This window comes from Drosophila bipectinata, chromosome XL (assembly GCF_030179905.1).
Source record: "Drosophila bipectinata strain 14024-0381.07 chromosome XL, DbipHiC1v2, whole genome shotgun sequence".
Taxonomy (NCBI): domain Eukaryota; kingdom Metazoa; phylum Arthropoda; class Insecta; order Diptera; family Drosophilidae; genus Drosophila; species Drosophila bipectinata.
Genome location: NC_091734.1, coordinates 1,781,314 through 1,803,348, shown reverse-complemented (window position 1 = coordinate 1,803,348; position 22,035 = coordinate 1,781,314). Strand labels below are relative to the sequence as shown.

At 33.6% G+C, this 22,035-nt stretch overlaps 1 protein-coding gene across 1 annotated transcript in view; it reads right to left on the bottom strand.

Annotated features, from left to right (window-relative positions):
• The window catches only part of Ac13E (Adenylyl cyclase 13E), a 50,250-nt gene that overhangs the window by 22,015 nt on the left and 6,200 nt on the right, over positions 1-22,035 (bottom strand). Inside the window, exon 3 of the mRNA XM_043209808.2 lies at positions 9,290-9,828. Within this exon, the coding sequence (XP_043065743.1) occupies positions 9,290-9,298 (9 nt within the window). The 5' untranslated portion in view covers positions 9,299-9,828. The remainder of the gene's footprint in view (positions 1-9,289; positions 9,829-22,035) is intronic.

Below are 22,035 nucleotides of genomic sequence, written 5' to 3'. Positions count from 1 at the left end.
TTACTTTTTTAAATCAGAAGCTTAAGTTTTAAATATAAATAATAAAATAGAAAACTATAATAGAATAGAACTCATATCAAGCAGAGAAATAAAATAATTGCAGACATTTCCCTGTACAATATAATACCCGGTACTTTTCCTAAAAATATCTATTTCCTATTTCTTACAAATATAGACCAAAATATTAATTAAAATATTTATAACTAAAAAAAAACTTTTAAATGTTAAAGAAGTCCTAGAGTTCTTCATAGCCATAGCTGACTGTCTGGGAAATGGGAGCAGCAGATTAAACAGAAAGAATCCCCATAAAAACCGATGCCCAATGGTCAGCCAGCTGCCAGATGAGATGGAGGAGGTCCTGCCACACAAAAAAAAGACGAAAAAAAAAAAAAAACAAGGATGATGAGGATTTGGATGGATTCAACCGCAAAAGGCAAATTGAAAATAATGTTACTGGGGCCACCATCGTAATAGGAGCAGTAGCACATTCTGGAGCATCCTGCTGGAGGAGGACAAGGAGCACAAGGACTAGGACTAGGAGCCATCATCATCCGTCGGCCACTTGAGATTGTTGCTAATTTAATTGGATTTATTTGCTGCGTGCTTGAAATTTATGATAAGGCCCAGGCCCCAACAAGATGACAGCTACCAGCTACCATCTCCCAACGAATAAGGATATGCCTGCGGATGTGGTTGCGAATCTAGAGTACCACCAGCAGGGCTGACTCGAGAACTGTGCAGGGAGCTTTATTTGCTGGCAAATCGCTGAAAGCCCTCAAATGGGGATATACAGATTGAGGTTTATGTCCCCAAAAGGCCCCTGAATGCCGCGACTTGGCGGCCAAAATGGCAATTCCACACATTCTAAATTGAATTTTGGCCAAAAATGGTGTCGAAAAGCGTGAAAAGCTTGAAGGTAATAGTTTAGGTTACTTTTTTGAAAACTAATTAGTATTATTTTATATTTTATTACTTAAAAATCTTTTCTATTTTCAAATATTATTTTTATTAAGAACAACTTTTTAGTAGTACAACGTAATTTTCAAGAAATTATGTCCTTTAAAAGTTGGAAAATTATGTAGAATAGAATAAAAGTTTCATATTTGTTTTCTGTCGATTATAATCGATAAATTAGGCGATATGAATCGATTAATAAATAGATTAAATCGATTAAAAAGCAAAATTAATCAATAATCAATTATCAATTATAGCTATTATATCCATCTCTATCTATTAAAAATTAACAATTCTATTTATAACTATAGTGTATCATCTTTTAGTATTTATCAAAATTATTAAACGATATTTTCTTCTAATATTGTATTTTAAATTTTTAACTTTAATATTCTTCTTAAAGTACCAACCCTTTTTCAACAATTTTTATTAAGAAAAATAAAGCGCCTTTATGTCAAGCTCATAAGAGTCCTAAAAGGACTTCAAGGACTATCAGTATCCTTTAAGATCCCAGCTCAAATATTAATACCGACTATTAATTTAAAATTATGGCCATCAAAGCCAAAGCTTAATATCAAGAATACATATGACATATACATATACATATACATATACATATACATATACATATGGAAATCTATAAAAACAACATCTTAAATAGTAACTAAAATAATTAAAAAAAATTAAAACAATTATATTTTTAAAATTAAACCATCTTTATCCTTGAAAAACCCCTTTAAGAAGGAACTCTGATCAAAGGATTTTGTGAGCTGATTGTGTGTAAAATGAAATGATTTTCAGTGAATCCTTACAGTGGAAGGCAAGGACATAATCAAAGGGCGTTTTGTGGGCGGCGATGGCGGTGGAAAGTCTATTGGAGAAAGTAGAGAAATGTGGAGCCTGGGGATTCGTTGCTTTCAGAAAGAGAGATAGATAGAGATAGAGAGAGTGTGGGTAGTGAAGGAGATAGAAAGCCAACCATCCACACACACTCTTGGCATTCCGTTCCCGGTCGCATATTGCAAATGACATTCGACAAATCCCTGCCAGTGGCAGCTGCAGGCCATTTCCCACTTGGTGCCCCCTCACTCATCCTCCTACTGGATGAGTTGCAGAGGCGGCTCTGTGTGACATGCCTGACGTAATGCCACCACTCCCGACCCCCTTAAGCCCATGTACCCCTCACATAATCCGCTTTTCGTAAACCCACACTCCAAAGTTTATTTTTATCACACTGCTGATTATGAAATTCTTCACGCAATCATCAAGTTGGTCAAAATGCCAAAGGTGAAACGAACTTGGCTAAAATATAAAAAAAAAAAAAAAGTAAAGAAAAAAGTAGAAAGGCAGACAAAAGGACTCAAAGGACTCACACAATGCAAAGCAATCTGTCAAAGGTGTCAAAGCCAAATTGGGCCACCAAACCAAATGAGGCAGTAATAATTTTTCAACAATTGTTTGCCTTACAATTCCTGCCACCTGTCACGCTTCATTTAACAAACAAAAGTAGCTCCCAGGATAAAGGACTTCCATCCGGACGACTTCACTTGCAGGACCAGGTCCTAAATACTCATCAGGTGACAAGTTCATTTTTAATTGTGGCGGGGTTTTTAGATTTTTTGAAAAAAGCATGCTTTTTTGAAATATTATTTGAATTTTATTTGAAATATTTTAACATAATATACAATTTACTATGTTTTATATAAAATATTATAAGGAACTTAAGAGTTTATGATATTAAAACTTTAGTTAGAAAGTTCGGTGGATATTTATTTGCGAAAATGTTGAAAAAGCAAGCTTTTTGGTGATATTCTTATTTAAATTTTATGTTATAATATTTTAGTTTGATTTGAGCTTTAAAATCTTTTATAAAATGTAATTTTAGGCATAAATGAATCATTTTCCAAATGCTGATCTTAACCGATTGAGATTCGAAAGCAAAAAATTAAGAAAAAGCATGCTTTTTGGTCATATTTTTATTGAAACCTAATTTTAAATATTTTAATTGGATTTTAACTTTGTAGGGCTTTATGTAATGTAATATTAAGCATAAATAAATGATTTTTTAAAGGTTACTTAGAACTGCTTAGGAATTATAGTTCAAGATTTGGAAAAAGCATGCTTTTTGGCTGTTTGGAATAATTTAGATTTATGTAAAATTCATAATTTCTTTATAAAACTTAACATAAAGCATAAATATATGATTTTCTAAATAAAAATAGGTTTAAAATTCTTAAAAAAAAAATACATAAATACATTAAAAGCAAGTCTTTCTTATTAAAAATTCTTTAAAATTTATAAAGAAAATGAAATTAATTTTCTTAAAAATCTTGTTTAATATTTCCCTTTAAAAACTCCCAGTTCAACCTTTAATTGTTTCAATTTAATTTTGTGTAATAATGTTTCTTATGATTTGGCGCTTACTTGGCACCACCTGGCGTATGCGTAATTATTTGATATATGTGCTCGTTTAAACAGGGCTTTTCCACTTGTCGCTGAAAGTTTATAGCTCATTATGCGGCTTAATTGTCGCCAAAAGAGAGGGGAGTAGCAGGAGTGGCAGGAGTGGTGGTCCTAAGTATCAAGGATTGCTCACAGGTTCGCAGGTCGTAGGGTCGCAGGGTCGTAGGGGCGCTACGACGACTGACTTGGACCTGGGCGAAAGTTTTAATTGGAAAACTTTCTGCATACGCACAGATAAACGCGCTTCAACGCGACAACTCAAGCGGCCAGGACACTCGACGACAAACCATATCCTGTCACCCACCATCTCCATCCGTATTCGCATCCTGCCATTAACACACACACTGACACACACACATACGTATGCAAATGCATATGCAAATCAGTGAAAGGGAAGGCGTCGGCAGGATACACAGACCAGCTTAGTCCTGGCCGCGACTCGGCGACATTCCCATAAATGTTTTATGTTAATTTTGACAGCTGCTGCTGCACAGCATCAGAATGAAGATGTCCTTTTAGCACAGCCATGTAATGACCCAAGATCCTTCGAAGGATTCGAAAGCCAACAGCTGTTTTGCTGCCAAGAAACTTTAAGGTTTTCTTTTCAAAAAACCGCTAATCGAAAATCTCATTTAAGTCGGTCAGTATCCTGATAATGTCCTTACACCAGATAATGTCCTGATACACTCCCTCCAAAAAAACAGAGAGAGAGAGAGAGAGAGAGATTCCAGTTCAATGAAGGTCTACCGATTACAGATTAGAGGTCACACTGGTTCGGGGCTATGGGGTGGCAGGCAGGACACAGTTCATTATGACCTTGCCCCCGCTACGATATTGTGGCCAACGTCAAAGTCATGAATTTGCAACGAGGGCAGGCAGGCAGGCAGTCAGGCAAGCAGACAGGCAGACAGGATAGGACTCACAGGACTCACACACACACAAGGAGAGCCCGGAAAAGGACTTTGATTCGATTGGAAATTGCCGCCGACAGTGAGCTAATGTGTGGTAAATAGTCGGTTTATTATTCCCCAGGAGATTGGCCAATTTATTTTGGTCATTGTTTCCCCTGATACAGGGCTAATCGACTTTCTACATTTGTTTTTATTTTTTTTGTTTTTCGTTTGGCATTAATTTCTATTCATTGCCCTGCATAGGGGCATGGGTTAAGGGTCGTGGTTTAGGCTCATAAATACCCTAGATCATGCCCTGGATAATACCCTAGATAATATTATCAAGATAATCATAAAGTTGTTTACCATTCGAGGCTCTGTTAATATTTTTTATAATATTAATGAGTTTTTAATCTATAGACTTTAGTCTATATATGGTATTATTTTAAGTGTAGTACCAGGTATCTTATAGTACTCTTAAAATAAAGGCTTGAAAAAGTTAGGAATATCTTTTAAAAAAGGTCACAGTAGTTGCGAAACTTTCAAACAATGATTATGATAGAATTTTACAATAAAATTGTGAACTATTCTTTAAATATACCAAAATATACCAGCATTTAATGGCAAATAATACTAAAATACTTTTATACTATAAGTACCGCTTATCATATAGTCCAAAAAAATATAAGAGTATTCTCTAAAAGCCTTTATAATACATAGTTTATAAACTACCCACCTATAAAATACCAACATTTTATGGTAAATAATACCCAAATATTTTAATACTAAAAGTATCAGGTATCATATAGCAAAATATACCAAAATAACTACTAGACAAGACTAGAATACTAGACTACCTATTGTTACAACAAAGTTAATAGATTAGTAATCTCCTACAAGAACTAGAATAATATATTCATACTATATAGCCTCTTGAAAAGCCTCTTTTACCTTCTAAAAAATTAAATAAATATTCTCAAGTACCGGGTATCGCATAGTCGAACACCCTCATCCATAACAAAAGCCATTCCCTTTGAGCTTTCACTATTACTCTCCCTGTCCAGGTAAAAAAAGGAGAAACAGAGTAATAGCCTTGTCAGTTTTGTGCATAACATGTTGCTTGTGTTGGCTCTTTTGCATCACAAACTGATTACAATACTTTTCATGGCATACTTACAGGCGCAGTGCCCTGACCACCTCTCCCACCCCCTGCCGACTAAAGCTATATAGTTAGATATATATATATATCCAAGTCCACGTGTCTATGTAAACAACTCACGTGGAGCTTCATTTTGTTGTGTCGTCTGTCCTGGTCCTCTGGTGCCTCTGGTTCCTCATCCTGATATCCTGACCTGGCCCGAAGCTGCTTGCTGGCCACTTTTGTTTGCTAGTCGTAACTTTAGTGCTGTGTCAATTTCAGGCCACGACATTGCGACACTTTTCTTTCCATTCTTTTTTACCCACCAATGGCTTTTCCACAAGCACTTTTCCATTTAATTTTCTACTCCGAGTCTTTTTTCCATATTATTGACTATTTATTTTTCATTTAGTTTATTGCGGATCAAGGTGTTTGTCTTAGGATAGTCTATAGTCTATAGGAACTAATGATTCAATGCCACCTGAGTCGCTGCCTTCATTAAAAACGCATCAATCAAGGGGAAATCAATGCCCAGATTCTGGCCTGTCACAACCACCAGCCATGAAAGTAACCAGACTGGAAATCCAAATGGTAATGGTTATAGTAATGGTAATGGTAATGAGGATAAGGATAAGGATGAGCACACTCAACACTGAACAGACACTGATAGCGATTCGTGGACAAGTTACTGGCAAATCAAGGCTAATTACCAAACATCATCCTGCTGGTTGGAAAACTGAATCATCCCGAATCATTATCGTTCATTATCGTTTACAGACGACGATTACGACGACGACTCAGGCACTCATTAAGCCCTCGATTGAATCGCGTTTCGAGTTCTTGGAGTGCTCCTCCTAATCCCCAGCTAGTGCCATTGGCAATTAAACTTGAGCATTCACTTTACCCCACCCAAGTATCTCAATCCCGGGACTCTTCTTTCAACCAGATTAAATCCACTTCACTGATCGTTGGAGGAGCCTTGTTGGATGAGGATGATTTTCAAGAGTGATTTTCCACGAGTGGCAATTGCGTTGCAAGTTTACTCTCAAAATGTATTCCAACTATGTATACATTTATCCCTTTTCCAAAAATTCTGTTTTAATTCCCCATCTCTTGAGGGCTTTGCTCTGTCATTCGACGCAGATCAAGTATACGCCGCGTAAGCCAGCACCGAAATAACATCGAATTTTTGCATTTGCAAATTTTTTGTAGCTCCCCATCATCTCTCGCACTCCTCTCGTAACTTTTAACTTCAGGGCAACATTCAAACATACATATATGGGGTGAAAATGCAAATTTGTTCCCTAATAACATGCCAACCAGCCATCTGACCGAGAAACTCATACACTGAGAGAAATTTTCTTAAAGAAAATGTATTCTAAAACTAATACTAAGTTAGAGGTCTATTTTTTCAAAATATTTTAAAGTGGTTTTAATTTAAAAGTCTATACTTTCTTAAATAAAATTTTATAAAGCTGTTTTTAGTCTTTTTTTGAAATGTTTGCTTATAATTCCCAACTAGTTTGAAAAATGTAGAGGTTTTAACTTTATTATTTAGTATTTTTAGTACCTAAGATGTTTTCAAACTTTAAAATACGTTAAAGAAGTGGGGTTTCCCTTTAAAATACAAAATAAAGCTTATTATTTTAGTATTTATTTTTGTATGCTTATAATGCTTATAATTCCCAACTAGTTTTGAAAATATAGACCTTCAGAGGTATTATTTAGCCTTCTTAAGTTCCTAAAACGTTCTTAGATTTTAAAATATACCAAAAAGCATAAAACCTAAACCCTATAACCCATATTATTGTAGTATTTATTAATTTTTTTCACACAAACTGCTTATAATTCCCAACTAGTTTGGCAATTTAAAGCCCAGAACTTTACTGTTTAAAGTTCTTAAGTTTAAAACAGTTTTTAAATAAAACAGAAATTTCAAAAAAACTTAAAAACCCACACTCCTACGATTTATTTTAAATTTTAAATAAAAACCTATTTGAGCAGTATATTTTTTCAAGTGTACTAGCATACCTAGACTGCTTTGGCTTGGTTCTGGGCTAGGTTTCAGTTCAGTTTCAGAGTCTCGGACTAGGATGTGGATGTGGATGTGGACATGGTCGACCCAGTTAAGGAAAGCTCCGCCATGGAGCCGCTGTCGAGGTTGTCGCGCTTCGTTTGCTGCATAAATCATGCGCGAAAGGCACAAAGTCCTGCCAGGATGCCGCCGTCACTGGCCAGGCATAAGGGGGGGGGGGATTGGATTCAAAAGGAAAGGCGGCTTAGGAATGGCTCGAATGAATTTGTAAACAGGTGCAAATTAGGTCAATATTTATGTCTGTGTGTGCTGGATGGCTGGGCTGCCCAGAGTGTTGTGTTCCTCCGCCGTGTCCGTGTTTGTTTATGGCGACAGCTGCTACAACGGAGTCGTTATGGCCGCCAGTTGCCTGTTGCTCACGATGCTTACTGTATGTGAACATATATAGTATATGTACATATATACTATATAGACATGCATACATAAACATGAGGCGCCGTCGCCAAAAGGCAACGTCACTGACCCAAAATTCAAATTCCCATGCGGGCCATGCGGCAGGAAGTCAAGTTAAAATTCTTATTTTCTACAAGAAGTACTCATTTTAAGTAAAAGAATGCCCTACAAATAGATTTTAAGATTTTGTTATTTATATTATATTATTTTTAAGATATTAAAATAATTTGAGAAATATTTAAAGGAAATCTCTAACTCTCTTCTACTAGAGTTATCTAATTCCTTCAACATTGTTAGTTTTATTATAAATACTATTTTATAAACGGTTTAAAAAATATATAATATAGTTGTTAGATTTCATTATAAATTTTAATAAATATTTTAGGCCTCATATTCCAATTTAATTCTATTTTTAAGTTCATTCCTCTCATCATTTTAAATCCTTGTCAAAGTTTACAGTCTGAGATAAAAAGAGCTCCTTCTTTGTAGTTCCATCCCCCCCTAAAATATATATATACTCTATATTCCACCCTCTGTCTGACTAAAATCTATTTTATTCTCTTCTTAGAGTGTGTGTGTGTGTGTTGTTTTTTGCTTTTAATGTGTTTGATGCTCTTAAGTCTTTTGATAAAATAAACTGAAAATCGATTTTAATTCAATAAAAATGGAAATGCCGCCCGGCCAAGAGGCAGTGTCAAGGAACTCCTGTTTATATCCTTATAGATGCACAGGGAGAAAAATATAAGCTATATTTAAGAATAAAATAAAGAAATAATAGAATACTTGGGAAATATAAGAAAATTTTGAGAAGAAACAAATAATAAGCTTTATGATCATATTTAAGATCAGTATTAGTAGGAAATTAGTAGGACTGTTTAAGAAATATATAATATAGTTAATGGGTTTAGGTTTAGATTTTTAAGTTAATTTATATTTATTTTTATAGTTAAAGCACTAAATATTTATTATTATTATGATAATCCCTCTTTAAAATCCCATTCCAGAAACTAGTTGGTGGTTAAAACCAAAATCTTTTGAACAAATAATTCTTAAATATATATTTTTTAGGCTATTCAAATAATTTTAATAGTTTACTCTACTTGTTTAAATAATTTCTTTAATTTATTTTAAAGTTAAACCTGCTTTTTAATCAACATATCCATTTAGGGATTTCTAAAATTTATTTTCATCATAATTTCTATTTCTTTTTCTTTTTCAATAAATTATAAAGAATTATGCTTTCTATTCCTAATATTTTGTTGTCTTTGCTTATGTATATTTCATAATTTTAGATATTAAATAAATTTTATAATAGCTTCCTCTATTTTTTTTTTCAGTGCATATTTGTTCACTTACCTCAGACATTTTAGGTTGTTTTTTGTTTCCTTCGAGTTCAATGGAATTCTTCAACTTTTGTTGATGTTTCAGTTGCTTTTTACTTTGTTGTTGTTGTTCTTCCGTAAGAACTATATTATTCTGTTGTTGTTATTGTTGTTGTTGTTGGTATTATTGAATTGGTATTGGTATCAAGTGTTGTTGCAGGTGGTTGTTTGTGGCAATATCTTATAGTCGTGTGTGTCGTGTTTCGCTGCTGAGAGTTGCCTGCCCCAGCGGCCTTAGCCTTGGCCATGGGCCAGTACTCTTGTTGTTATTGTTTTTATTGTTGTTTTTGTTATTATTGTAGGCTGCTGTTGCAACATCCTCCTTGGTTTGCCTCGCGCCCACATGGCGTATGAGTGTTTTTTGTGGCAAGCTAATGACTTGAATCGAGTTCGTTGTTGTTGTTGCTGTTGCTTTTGTTGTTGTTGCTGTTGCATTATGATAGCCTGCAACAAGTGGCAGGACATTTTAATGACAGCAAACTAAAAGCTGCCACTTTCATGGCTGCCTCATATCTGAAAGATAGTTAAAGATTTTTCAATAAAAATATTTAAATATATAATTTAAGTTTTAATTAATCTATAAATCTATAAATACTAATTACAAGTAACTAGTATTTTTTTTTGTGTGTAAATAAGAGAGCTTGTGTTCAAAAGAGAGCGGCAGTTAATCAATCAATAATCGAGCGATCAATCAGTCAAACAATCAGTCAGCACACACCGCGATACCAGTTCCGATCGCCGCCAGTGGTGTCCCCACCAAGGGGGGTAATCGCTCGCCAAAGGGGGGTGGGGGGAGCTACAGTTGTCGACCTTAGTGACGAGTTCAAGAATCTTTCGGTGATAAATTTCAAGTTTCGTTTCGAGTTTATCGATAATCGTTGGCGGCTATTTGTCTGGCTTTTGGATATATATATTTAATATATATATATGTATTCTATACAGATCAATAAAGAGAGTAAAAGAGAGATAAACAAAAGAGAGAGATGGAGATGTTTGTCGCTGTTTTTTAATTAGCATCTTGTAGATACTTCTTCTTCAGTAAAGTTGACTTTAACTTCTTTAGTTTAATGGGTCTTTATGTTTCTAGGTCCCCTACCCCACCCCTCTTGTATGGCATTACTGCCAACACTTACTATATCCCATATATCAAGTTTTCTGTCACTATTTCGATGAAAATCAACAACAAAACTTAGTTTCCAAGTCAGTTTGGCAAACTTTTGGCTGCGAAACTTTAATAGAAAAATAGAATAAAAATAGTTATAGATATGCATGTATCTGTACTATATCTATATATGAAGCATGTCTAGTAAGCACTAGTAACTAGTTTAATAGATATTCTAGCACTTGGTTTAAGATATATCAGCCCTTTTCAGGCTTATTCTCTTAAAAGTTTCTTTAATTTTTAAAAACAAATTAAAACCAAAACTAAAGTTACTAAAAAACTAAAAGTTATACAAACTCCTCCCCCTTGGAGTGCCCTCCCCTTCTCTAGAGATTATAATCGGGGCACACATAATGCATAATAATGGCTTCAATGATAATGATGATGTGTGGCATGAATCCCGCGTTTTTTTTTCCCCCATTCCCGACTACTTCCGCCACAAGATGCGGGTGGCAGCAGGGGGAGGAGTGGGTGTAAGGTCACCACAGGGGGCAATAATCATATAATGATACAATGATACTCCACAATAATGCCACAAAAGCTCATAAATTGCATTCGGAAAACGATTCCAAAGAATAGTTTGAATTTCAAATAAAAAAAAAAATCTAAACTATTTTTTTTTCTCAGAACTAAACTCTTTAAATAATGGAATTTTTTTAGTCTTTGATGTTTAAACAATTTATGCTTTTTATGTAGCCTGCGATTTTTATGATTTGTTTACACAAACTTTGAATTTAAACCAAAAAAACGGCCAAAAAATAGCGAAAAAAAATCATAAAAAAGAAAAATAAAATACAAGGCAAACTAAAGCATAAAAAATAAACTAAAAAATAGGAAAGTTTAGTTAAAAATTATATCATTAAGTTACCTTTAAACTACAAGCAATAATCAAAAGTCGAATGACTTGAAAAATATTTAAAGAATGCCAGAAATTCCAGGAATTAAATTTTTTTTCTTTAGACTCTGACCATTACGAATTATATTACGATATGGTAGATATATGTATATATATTACAAGTAATCGTGGTATATTCCCCCGATCAGCTATCAACGTCATTTAATGCCAAGTGCCAGGAAATTCAAGACAAGTCGTACATCGAAATTTTAGAAGAACATCGAACACGAGTGCCAAAAAGACAAGTAATACAAAAAATATTAAATACCAACAGAACAGAGCCGAGTCTCTATAAGAAATTATAACAAAAAAATACTTACATTCTAAAATATTAATCATAAAAATCTCAATTAAAAACACTAAGCATTTAGCACCCATAAAAATAAAGATTTTAAAACTAATTGAGTTAAATCTGATATAGCCACGCCCCTAGACTCAAGACACGCCTTCTCCCCGCCTGCCATAAAAACCTTCCATTTCGAAGGTGTTGCCCGTTGGGATAATAATGGTGTTTTCGAAACACAACTCGGGATATCACAAATCAGAGATCGGGGAGAGATCAGCCAGAGGCAGGGGGAGAGAGATCCATTAACAAGTGTAACCACTTCCTTCCTGTCCTGCGATGTGTCATTGCCCAGCATATATGTATGTAGTCCAGATTCCGGAGATTCATCTCTGCCATTGCCAGTCGGGGCATTATCATAATTATTTATTTTAAATCGCTGCCATCCAAAGGAGACCGATTACTTCCTGTTTTTTTTTTTTGTATTCCCCCCTACTCAGATATATATATATATATATGTATATATATTTATGATGCAGCTGCGATCGGAGATGCTGACTCGTCTCGGGTTTCCAGACGCCAGGCACTTGCTTCTCGGTTGTTTGGATTTTTCAGCCGGTTTCCCCTCCCAGGTGAGACCAGTGGAGTAAGCCGACCACTTGGCGGGCTTCCCTTCTGGCCGGCATGGAACCAATGTCAAGACGAGATCTCCCCACGCGATATCTGCCAATACCTATAGTACGCGTATATCATATTTGTACGAGTAGATGTTTACAAGACACAGGCACAGTGGTTTTGAAACAAAAATAATATATTTTATTCCTATTAAAATAAATTCTAATAAAATCTTAGATGGTGACGAAGGCGCCTGTAATGCTTCAAATTTCTTATATAAATATTGGTGACGAAAAAAGCTACTAAAGGTTTTGGTTTGGTTTTATATAAATATTGTATAATTTTTAAGGTTTTGTATAAAAAAGTTCAAATAAATCTAAAGCTTTCATTTATGGCATTATTTTATGAAATTTTAACCAAAGACCCAACTTTTTTTTATGAAAAACTAATAAAATATATGGATTTTGAGATTTCATCATCAAATATATAAGCTTTTTTTAAAAAACTATGTTATTTTAAAGATAGATTTTTAGTCTTGTAATCTTAAACTTTTTAGAGAACCTAGCAGGTTCTACTTCTACTAATTATTTCGTATTTTCGTATTTATTGTAATTTTGTATTTATTTAATTCTAAAAGATTATTCTTTAGAGAACATAAGTATTATATTTCATTAAAGTTTGTTAAATTCTACTTAAGAAACTAAAGTTTAATCTAAAACTTAATTGAAATGCTCTTAGATGGAAATAGACTTTTTGGAAGAAAAATCTGAAATAATACTTGTGACGAAATAATCGCATATTACTTAAAAGAAGAATACTTTGAAAACTGTACCAACAAATTTCTTGGAAAGGCTATGAAAAGCCATTATTGAAATACTTGTGATAATCGCATATTAGTTTATAAAAGAATATTTTTAAAATTACATTTCTTAATAATTTCAATCTATTTTAACGAAACAACTTCGTGGAAAATCTCTTTCTTGGAAAGCAATTATTTTGAGTCACTGTGCCGAGTCTGGGCAGTGTCTGCGTCGTAATTAATTTGTATCAGCAGCTGATTGCTGATTGCTGTGACTGTTGCAGCGGCATTTGTTGCATTTTGTGTGGTACTCGTCACGCCTACGGTCTATGGCTGTCTTGTTGCAACTTTGCAACGTCAACGTAACTGGATTCAGAAAATTCTTTGTCTTCATATCTCTCTTAGTCGCCTAGTCACTTAGTCGCTGTTGGGTGTGATTTACTTTTATGACACATCCAGTTAAGTAAGTAGAACTCAATTCATAGATTGTTTATATGGAATATTTATGGGCGGTCGGGGATTATGTCATTTTGAAAAGCGCAATTGTTTGCTCATTTAAGGCTCCGATATCGGGCATTTGAATGAACCTTGCGCCTGCAGTGCCAAGTGCAACCGAGCTAAAGCAGGAAGCAAGATATACCACCTCTCTATAGGGCCTATAGAGCCCATATATAGACCCCCTTTTTGGTTACCAAAGTTACCAAAGCTGACAATCGCAATTTGTTGTTTGAAGATCGATTTAAAGGCGATACGACAAGACTTTATGATACCAGACACTGTCTGGCGATAAGCACGAGGATTCCCATTCAAGAACTACATATATGGAGTTGCATTCCAATCACTATTAATATTTTTAATATTTAATATATTTCTGCTCTTGATTGATAATCAAATTAGGGTCTTTTTCTGAATAAATAAATTCCACTGATTGCTCTACTTTGTATTCCTATTGTTCTTCTGTTTATTATTTTATTATATAGACATTTTTTTGTGTATTACTTTAATGCCTGTTGCAGTTGCATTTATAGTTCAAGTTTTTGCTTCATTTGTTTGCAAAACGACGTCAGGCGGCCGCATTGTGATTTCGCAATGTGTGCGGCTTTTTGGGCTTTTGCGGCTTGTGCGCCATGATTATGCACAAATTGCTCATTAACATTTGATACGATATGTCTGGATGTGTGCTTGTGGCGTTAGTTTCCAGCAACATCATCGTCATTGTCAGCAGTATACATATAGCTACACTGTGAGTCGCGTTTGGGCTTAGAAGATTATAAATGGGTGGCTATTAAAGGTGGTTATAGGACTTTAAATAGGTGATATATCAATAAAGCCCATTGTAATACATAGAAAAGTATAATATATATTTTTAATATTTTATAAAATTTTAACTTGTTAAAAATATAAAGAGAAAACTATATAGTTTCAAAAGCAACTTTCGTATAAACATCTTTTCTAAAGCTTCTAAATTCTAACTTCTTCTAAAAATTTCTCATAATGATACCCGGTACTTCTAGTATTTATTTCTGTTCCTTATGTTTCTATTATATTATTCTATAAAATATTATTCTATTATTTCTATTAAACTCTATTAAAAGCAATTTATTTAACTTGAAAGTTAAAGCTTAAACCTAAACCCCATCCTAGACTAACCTCTGGAACCTTGTAACTAATACCCGGTACTTCTGATAATTATTTCTTCAAATCTAACTCTGTCTTTTAGTTAAAAATATAAACAAACACTTGAAAATATATATTTTAAGTCTAGATTTTTAAAGAAAAAGTTAATTTTTTTAGGGATTTATAAAGATCTACCTATTTTATTAAAAATGTCTCTACCAAATATACCCAAAGTTGCTCTATTTTAAGAACTCTAAGACCTCTAAGCTCTAAGCACCCCCTAAGTATTTTTTCCCTTAAGATATATATTTCTTGCAGTGTAACACCATGTATTTAAACAATGAGTTGTATACTTTGCCAGTAAACTGATTCCGATTCCAATTCCTATCCCCCAGAACCCAATCCCCATATTCTAGATTCCAGCTTCCAGATCCCAGATCACGATGACAACGCCAGACAGTGAAAGACAATTGATTTAAAATTTTAAAACACAAAACTACACACATTCCTCTTTGTCTTGTGAATAGTTTTCCGATATGACTGTGCTAAACTACTATACCATAATGTACGATACTGTACTGTAAGTGTACTATATGGTAGTCTGGGTTTTGTTTGTGTAATTATTGTACACATATTTATTGTAAACTGCATTCATGTGGTAATCACTTGCTAAGCCAAGACTTAGCCAGACAACTAAGAACAAAAGTCAATGCAGCTGTAGCTGTTTTCCCCCTACCTCCCCCTTAATTGAGGCCAGGGGCGCCGACTAGGGGGGGGGGCTGTGCGTTAGACTAGACTAGACCTTCTTAATGGCAGGCCCAGAACAATGCAAATTGTAAAGTAAACCCCAAATTGTAAAGCTATATACTACATATATATACCCGCTCAATAGCTCTCTATAATTATCAAAGAAAAAAAAATGGGAAAAAAATTAATTATGGAAGAAAAACTGAGCAAACAAATGGGAATTTGTAATTCGTTAGTTAAGCAAACGTGAGATATTCGGATTTAATATCCACAAATATTATATAATATACCTTCTATACCTTTCGCTAAAGATCAGCGATAATTATTCTTTTTTTTTATTTTTATTTAAATTTTTTATTGGAGCACCCATAACCGTTTGTTTATAAAAAATAATGAACGGAAAATTCTCCATCCATCAGAGCTGACCATCTCGATCCGACAGTTGCCGAATGATAAGCGGAACCATCGGGAGATTCCATTATATTAATGCTAATCATCCGCCACATGCTGGGTCTGGGGTCTGGGGCTCAGTTCGAGATCATTTTCAGTTTCAGGGGCATTTGGAAGCAAACGGAAGCAACTACAAATCACTTACAGTGATGGGATTCGAATAAACAGAGAATATTCTTTGGAAAATCAGAGGTAATAAAAGATACTAGCTATAAGTAAGCTATACTATACTATATTTATAGAACTAAAAACCCATAAAAAAAAATATATAAAAAGTGGGTCTGAGAAACGTGATAAATAAATCATCAGAATAACCACAAAAATGGGACTCCAAATGAGGACCAAGTGTCCCATAAACTGTGTTATGTTCAAAGTTTTCCCAACGGTGGGTCTATGACCAAGTCCACCAATTCTTTGGCAAGCCAGTGCTCCAGTGACCTCGACACGTCCTTGACCTCCACACATTTCAGTCGACAAGAGTCCCTGGACAGGACTTGTTATTGGTATTGTTGCCACATTAAATGGGGGAATTGAAAAAAATTCATTTTTAAACATTTGTTTACATGACTAACCGCGTCGGACCTCCCCACGTAAAGGAAGAGGGGGGGCCGGCCCCAAGCCCCCCTTTCGACGCTCATGAACTCTAAGCACAAAGTCGAAAAGTTGAAAGACAAATAAACGGCGGCAAAGTGCAAATAGGCAAAAAAAATACAGAAAAAAACGGCAACAATAAAAGACACAGATCTACAAAAATAAACACAAACAAAAGGCCCAGATAGAAAATTTATAAAAAGCTCTCGATTGGGACACAACAAGTGCGGTGGCGGGTAATGAAATAAACTCTAAACTCTAAACTGGGATGACAACAAAAAAAAAATCAAATCCATTGGCAGACAAAGTTTTAAATACGCTAATTTATAAACTTTCCTAAAAGTTGTACACAAATTGCAGAAAATTCTAAAACAAATAGGACTTGTTTGCCGGAAAAGGGTTTAGGGACAGGGGTAGTGGCTTTTAAGCATGCGATACCCGGTACTTGTTGAGAAAATAATGCTTTTTCTTCAACTATTAAGGACTTTTTTCAATTAGTTTTTAATTACTTTAAAACATTGTACTTTATTTTAAAGATTCCTGTAATATTATTTCCTCTTTATGATAGACGATAACCTTTTATAATTATTATTCCTTGATACATTCGATAATTTCGATTTCGACGATAATTTCTTCATTACGATAATATGGAGTATAGTTTCTAGTAATACCCCGTACTTCTGGAAAAACAACATCTAAGAAACTATTTTTTTAAACCTACAAAGGAGTGAAATGAAATGAGTTCTAATATTCTAGCTTCTTTATAGTCTATATAGTCTCTTTTAAGAGTGCTTTTGGGTAACTACTTTTGGTATTTTAAATTATTATTTTCAAGCGGACAGAGGATAGATTTATTAGAGGATATCTCTTTATTTGAGGCTAGAGGTTCCTTATTATGTGATACCCGGCACTTCTTGAGGAAATAATTCCATTTTTTAGCTTCAAAACCTTTTTATAATCGGTCTTAAATAACTTGAAGACATTATTAATATTTTAAAGAGTCTAGTCACTTTAATATCCTTTAAATTACAGGGTATAGTTAATAATGATAACCGGTACTTCTGGGAAACCTATATAGCTATATTAGCCTCTTTTCTATATATCCTTTCTTTTCTTTGCCCTAAGCCAATAAAGCTAAACTTAAAAGGCTTCTTTTGGATAACTACACTTTCCATAACTTTGGATTCCATAACTTTGGATATTAAGAATTATACTTTGTTTTAAAGATGTACAAACGTTTAAAACTACGTTATCAAAAGGTTGGGCTTCTTACGATGCCCTATAATTCTTATGAACTGTATGATACCTAGTACTTTGAAGACCCAACTATAAAACAATTATAACTATAATTTTATTTCTATAAAAATCATAATTATTTCAAGTCATATTTTATTTTTAAAAGATCCTTATATCCACCAAGATCCTATGATCCATTTTTAAAAGATAATGTAAAGCTATTATTTTCTCGTTTTTCATCACCCCAAAGTATCTGTAGAAACGTGTAGAACTTTTCGCTGGCCGGCGTCATTGACGAGGCGTTAAAAAACTCAACAAACTTGGTCAAGTTAATTTTTTGTAGCGATGTTGTTCCCACAATTCGGGTTGTTTAATTTTGTGCCAATCTGCCAATTAATGCTGTTACTTTTGTACATTTTGTTATTGTTTATTTACATTTGGTATCCGAATTGTTATTGCTACCGTTTTTTTTTTTTTGTCGGTTTGTTGGGCTGTTTGTATGATTAACATTTTTTTTGTTGGGCTGCTGTTCAAGTTGAAGGTTGGATCTTCTTTTTTTTGGGGATTTTTGGGGATTTTTTGGGGGATGTGAGGGAGTGACAGCTGGTCAGAAAGTGTCTGCAACAGAATGTGGCAAAGTGAATGGCGAAAGGCGACAGAAGCCGACAGCTTCGATGATGTTTGAACGTCAGTTGCAGCCAAAAAAACAAAAAAAAAACATAAGATGGATGATGGCTAAGAGCATAGAGGGATACGGGGAGGTAGGGGGGGAGGGGAGTATTAAATGTAAGCTGATATCACTTGGCTGCTGTTGCCAGAAGCTGGAAAAAAAGCTACAACTCCAAAGAACACTAGACAACAAAAGGGAGTATCTTTAAGACAAATCGTATCTTTAAGATTTGAAATATTATTTCTAAAATATTAAAAAACTATAGTTAGAATAGAATAGTTTAGTAATGGATTTAATTAGAAAATACTTTCAAAATCTACTAGATTCTGTTATAAAATAACCATAAATCATAAAGAACAAACTTCTAATAATATTAAAAATAATTTCTAATCAAATCCTATCCCTTATTTATTTAGTTTTAATTTTCTAATTAAATTCCCAGACCACTAGTGTAGTTTTTCACAAGCCTAGCAAGAAAAACTTCAACCCAATGGCCTCCTTTTTTTTGTATTTTTATTTTTACCTTAGTAATTTCATCTATTTTTAGTGATTTATAATTAAAAGTCAAACAAAGTTGAAAACTTTTTCGCAAGTTCCTTTCACACTCGCCCTGATATATTTTTATATCTTTCAACAAACTCCAAGTGGCACTTGCTCTGCTTATTCTGTTTATCCAGCCTGTTAGCATCTTACTACGGCTATATATATATATATATATTATTTCATCCTGAACCGATCCCACCATATCTCCCCCTAGAGTGCTCACTTTTGTTTATTTGTAATTGATACTTGATCCGGCGGAGCGTATAAAAGCCACTTTAGGCGTTGGCATTACGTCACCTTGAGTCAGCCTCACATTCAGATTCAGATTCATTTCTAAACGTCACAGCCACCGATACAGATACAGATTCGGGCACAGATACAGATATATAGAGATACAGATACATATTTGCCAGCTACAGATTCCGACACGGACTTGGCTTCCAATTCGGATACAAAATAGACAGCATCCGAGAATCTGTTTTGGGTTTCGATTTGGGTGACTCGAGCTTAAAAAAAATTAACTAAATAAATGAAATAAAATTAAATATAAAAAATAAATCAAGGAAAATAAAAAATAAAACATAAATCAAAGAAAATAAAATCCCCAACAAACTCTAACATATGTTGTAGCTAACTACAACAATGGGTGACCAAAAAAAAAATCTACAAACGAATTGGAAATACTCTACTTTTGAATTTAGGTTTTTGTTAAATAACCTTATTTATTTTTTACCTTTATTCTATTATGTTATATCTAAAATAAATAGTTTTTCTTTATATTTCATAATTTAAACTATTATATCATCAATGTTATCATTATCAATATTTCCATATAATTCTTTAGTTTTCTATTATTTTATTTTATTAATTTCATCAATACTTACTTATTTTTACATACTTAATGAATATTTAATTCAAGAACTAGTTTTTTATGTTTTTGGTAATTAGTTTTCACCAACTTTTATGTAAGTATTAGTTCCAAAATCAAAGCCTTACAACTTTCCTTCAATAGGGCTCTGAAGTTTATGAATAACTCTCTTGATTCTTCATTAATTTTGTTCAAATAAAATATAAATTATATTTCTTTAAGAAAAATCTCAAATATTTCTATCTCCTTAATCTTAAACCTTCCTTTTTCCAGTTCCATAATACTTCCTTTCTTTATAGCTCTATTCTATACTATAATCATAAGACCCTGCCTAAAGTTAGAGTATCTCCCAAATGAAAAAAAAAAAGAAAATCTCTCAATCGAGCCGAAAAGCAACATCTAATTCGCTTTAACTTGGCGATCTACAGATCCACTGATGGCGACGACAGAAGCTACAATATATATATATACACATATAACAATAATAATAGCAACAAAAACAACAACAAAGTAAACAAAAAAGTCAACAAAAAACAAATCAAGTTCGAATCGAGAGCAAAAAAAAAAAAAAACAGCTGTTTTAACATTTAATTTCAGTGGCGGATGATCTGAAACACATATAATACTATAATAAATATTAAAAATTTATTAAATAACTTTTAATAGCTCTACCTCTATTTATAAAGAATTGTATAATATTTGTAAATTATATTAATTTATTTGCGTTAAATGTGAGACTCTGGTCTTCACGCTTCGTAAATCTGTTCACTAGACTTTTCAGCGACAAAGTCTGAAAACTGAAAACTGAAACTGGTCTGACTGCCCCACTCCACCCCCCTACCCCCTGCCACCATCCATGTGTTGGATAACAAGAAAAAAAAAAAAAACATAAATATTATATGTTGTGTTTTTTAAAAAATGCATACAAAAGTTCAGCGAAAAGTCAACATATTTTATTATTTATTTGAATGGCTCGGATGTGTGTAATTATGTGACTTTTTGTTGTTAGCGCTGCTTAATTAATCAGTTTTAATATTAATTTTAATAAATAAGAGGCAGCCAGGGGGCTGGCAACCCTTCAGCCCTTCAGAACCTCAAAAAAGTGGGTGCACAACTGGCTTTTTGTTGTTCAAGTTTTGTTTGTGGCCAGCAAATGTCCTGCGGTTATAAACTGAAAAGCGAAACTGGCCAACCCAGACCAGACCAGGCCAAGAGGGTAGAAAATGCATTTGAATGGAGTACAGAGGCTGCCCTCCGAGGGATTCTTGAAAATTTAAAGCACACACCCACCTCTCCACACAGAGAGAGAGGTCACTGGGTCATATACCAGAATATGTCCAACCTTTCTGGACATCCCCACAGTTGCTAAGCCAAATTATCGGAATATTAATATCAAATCGTTTATCAATCGGTATACCATATTTATTTTCTGTCTCTATAAATCACACAAATGTATTAACATTTATGATATAACAATCGAACAAAATAAACACAATATGTCAATATGTCTTATCGATAAAAAAGGGTCAAAAGATTGATACGATTTTAAATCATTTCGGGTATATCGATTGTTGATCAAACATATGGAAATCAACTTTCGCATTCCAGTGCCTTAATAATCGATATATCTTTCGCTTAAATCTTAAACCAACAAATCAAAGAGTCTATAATTTATTTCCCTACAATTTTCACTTAATAATGAATGGTTTTATTTCTATTTTTTTTTTTTGGGTATTTTTTTGGTTAAGTACCTCACAAATCTGCAATCAGACTAAATGTTTATTTGATAAATTATACATTTTGTTGCTTGTAGTTGGCTGGCGAGTGTAAACAATTTTGGTAGCACAACTTTTATGGCAATATAGTTGATTTTAATGGCTCGGTAAATGGAATTTTATGTTCATTTGATAGATTGTTTCAATGTGCGAGTGCTTTTCGGTTATTTTCGTTGCAAGTTTGCTTTTCAATTGGCCTTTTTAGTGGCTAAAAGTTTAGTCTTGAAATTTGTTCATTAAATAAATCGACTAACTATCGATAACAACATTTATGAAGAGTTTTTTAAGCAATTTGTTAGGGAAATAATTCATTATTCTTTGAAGTTGTTTTGAACTAAAATTAGATACCCATTGACAAAGATAGAAGAGGGGATAGACTATAAGGGGGCAAGCAAACATTTCTTTTTCGTCAGAAAAATCTATAAAAAAAATATCGATAACAAGTAACTGGTAAAGAATTTAGTTACTA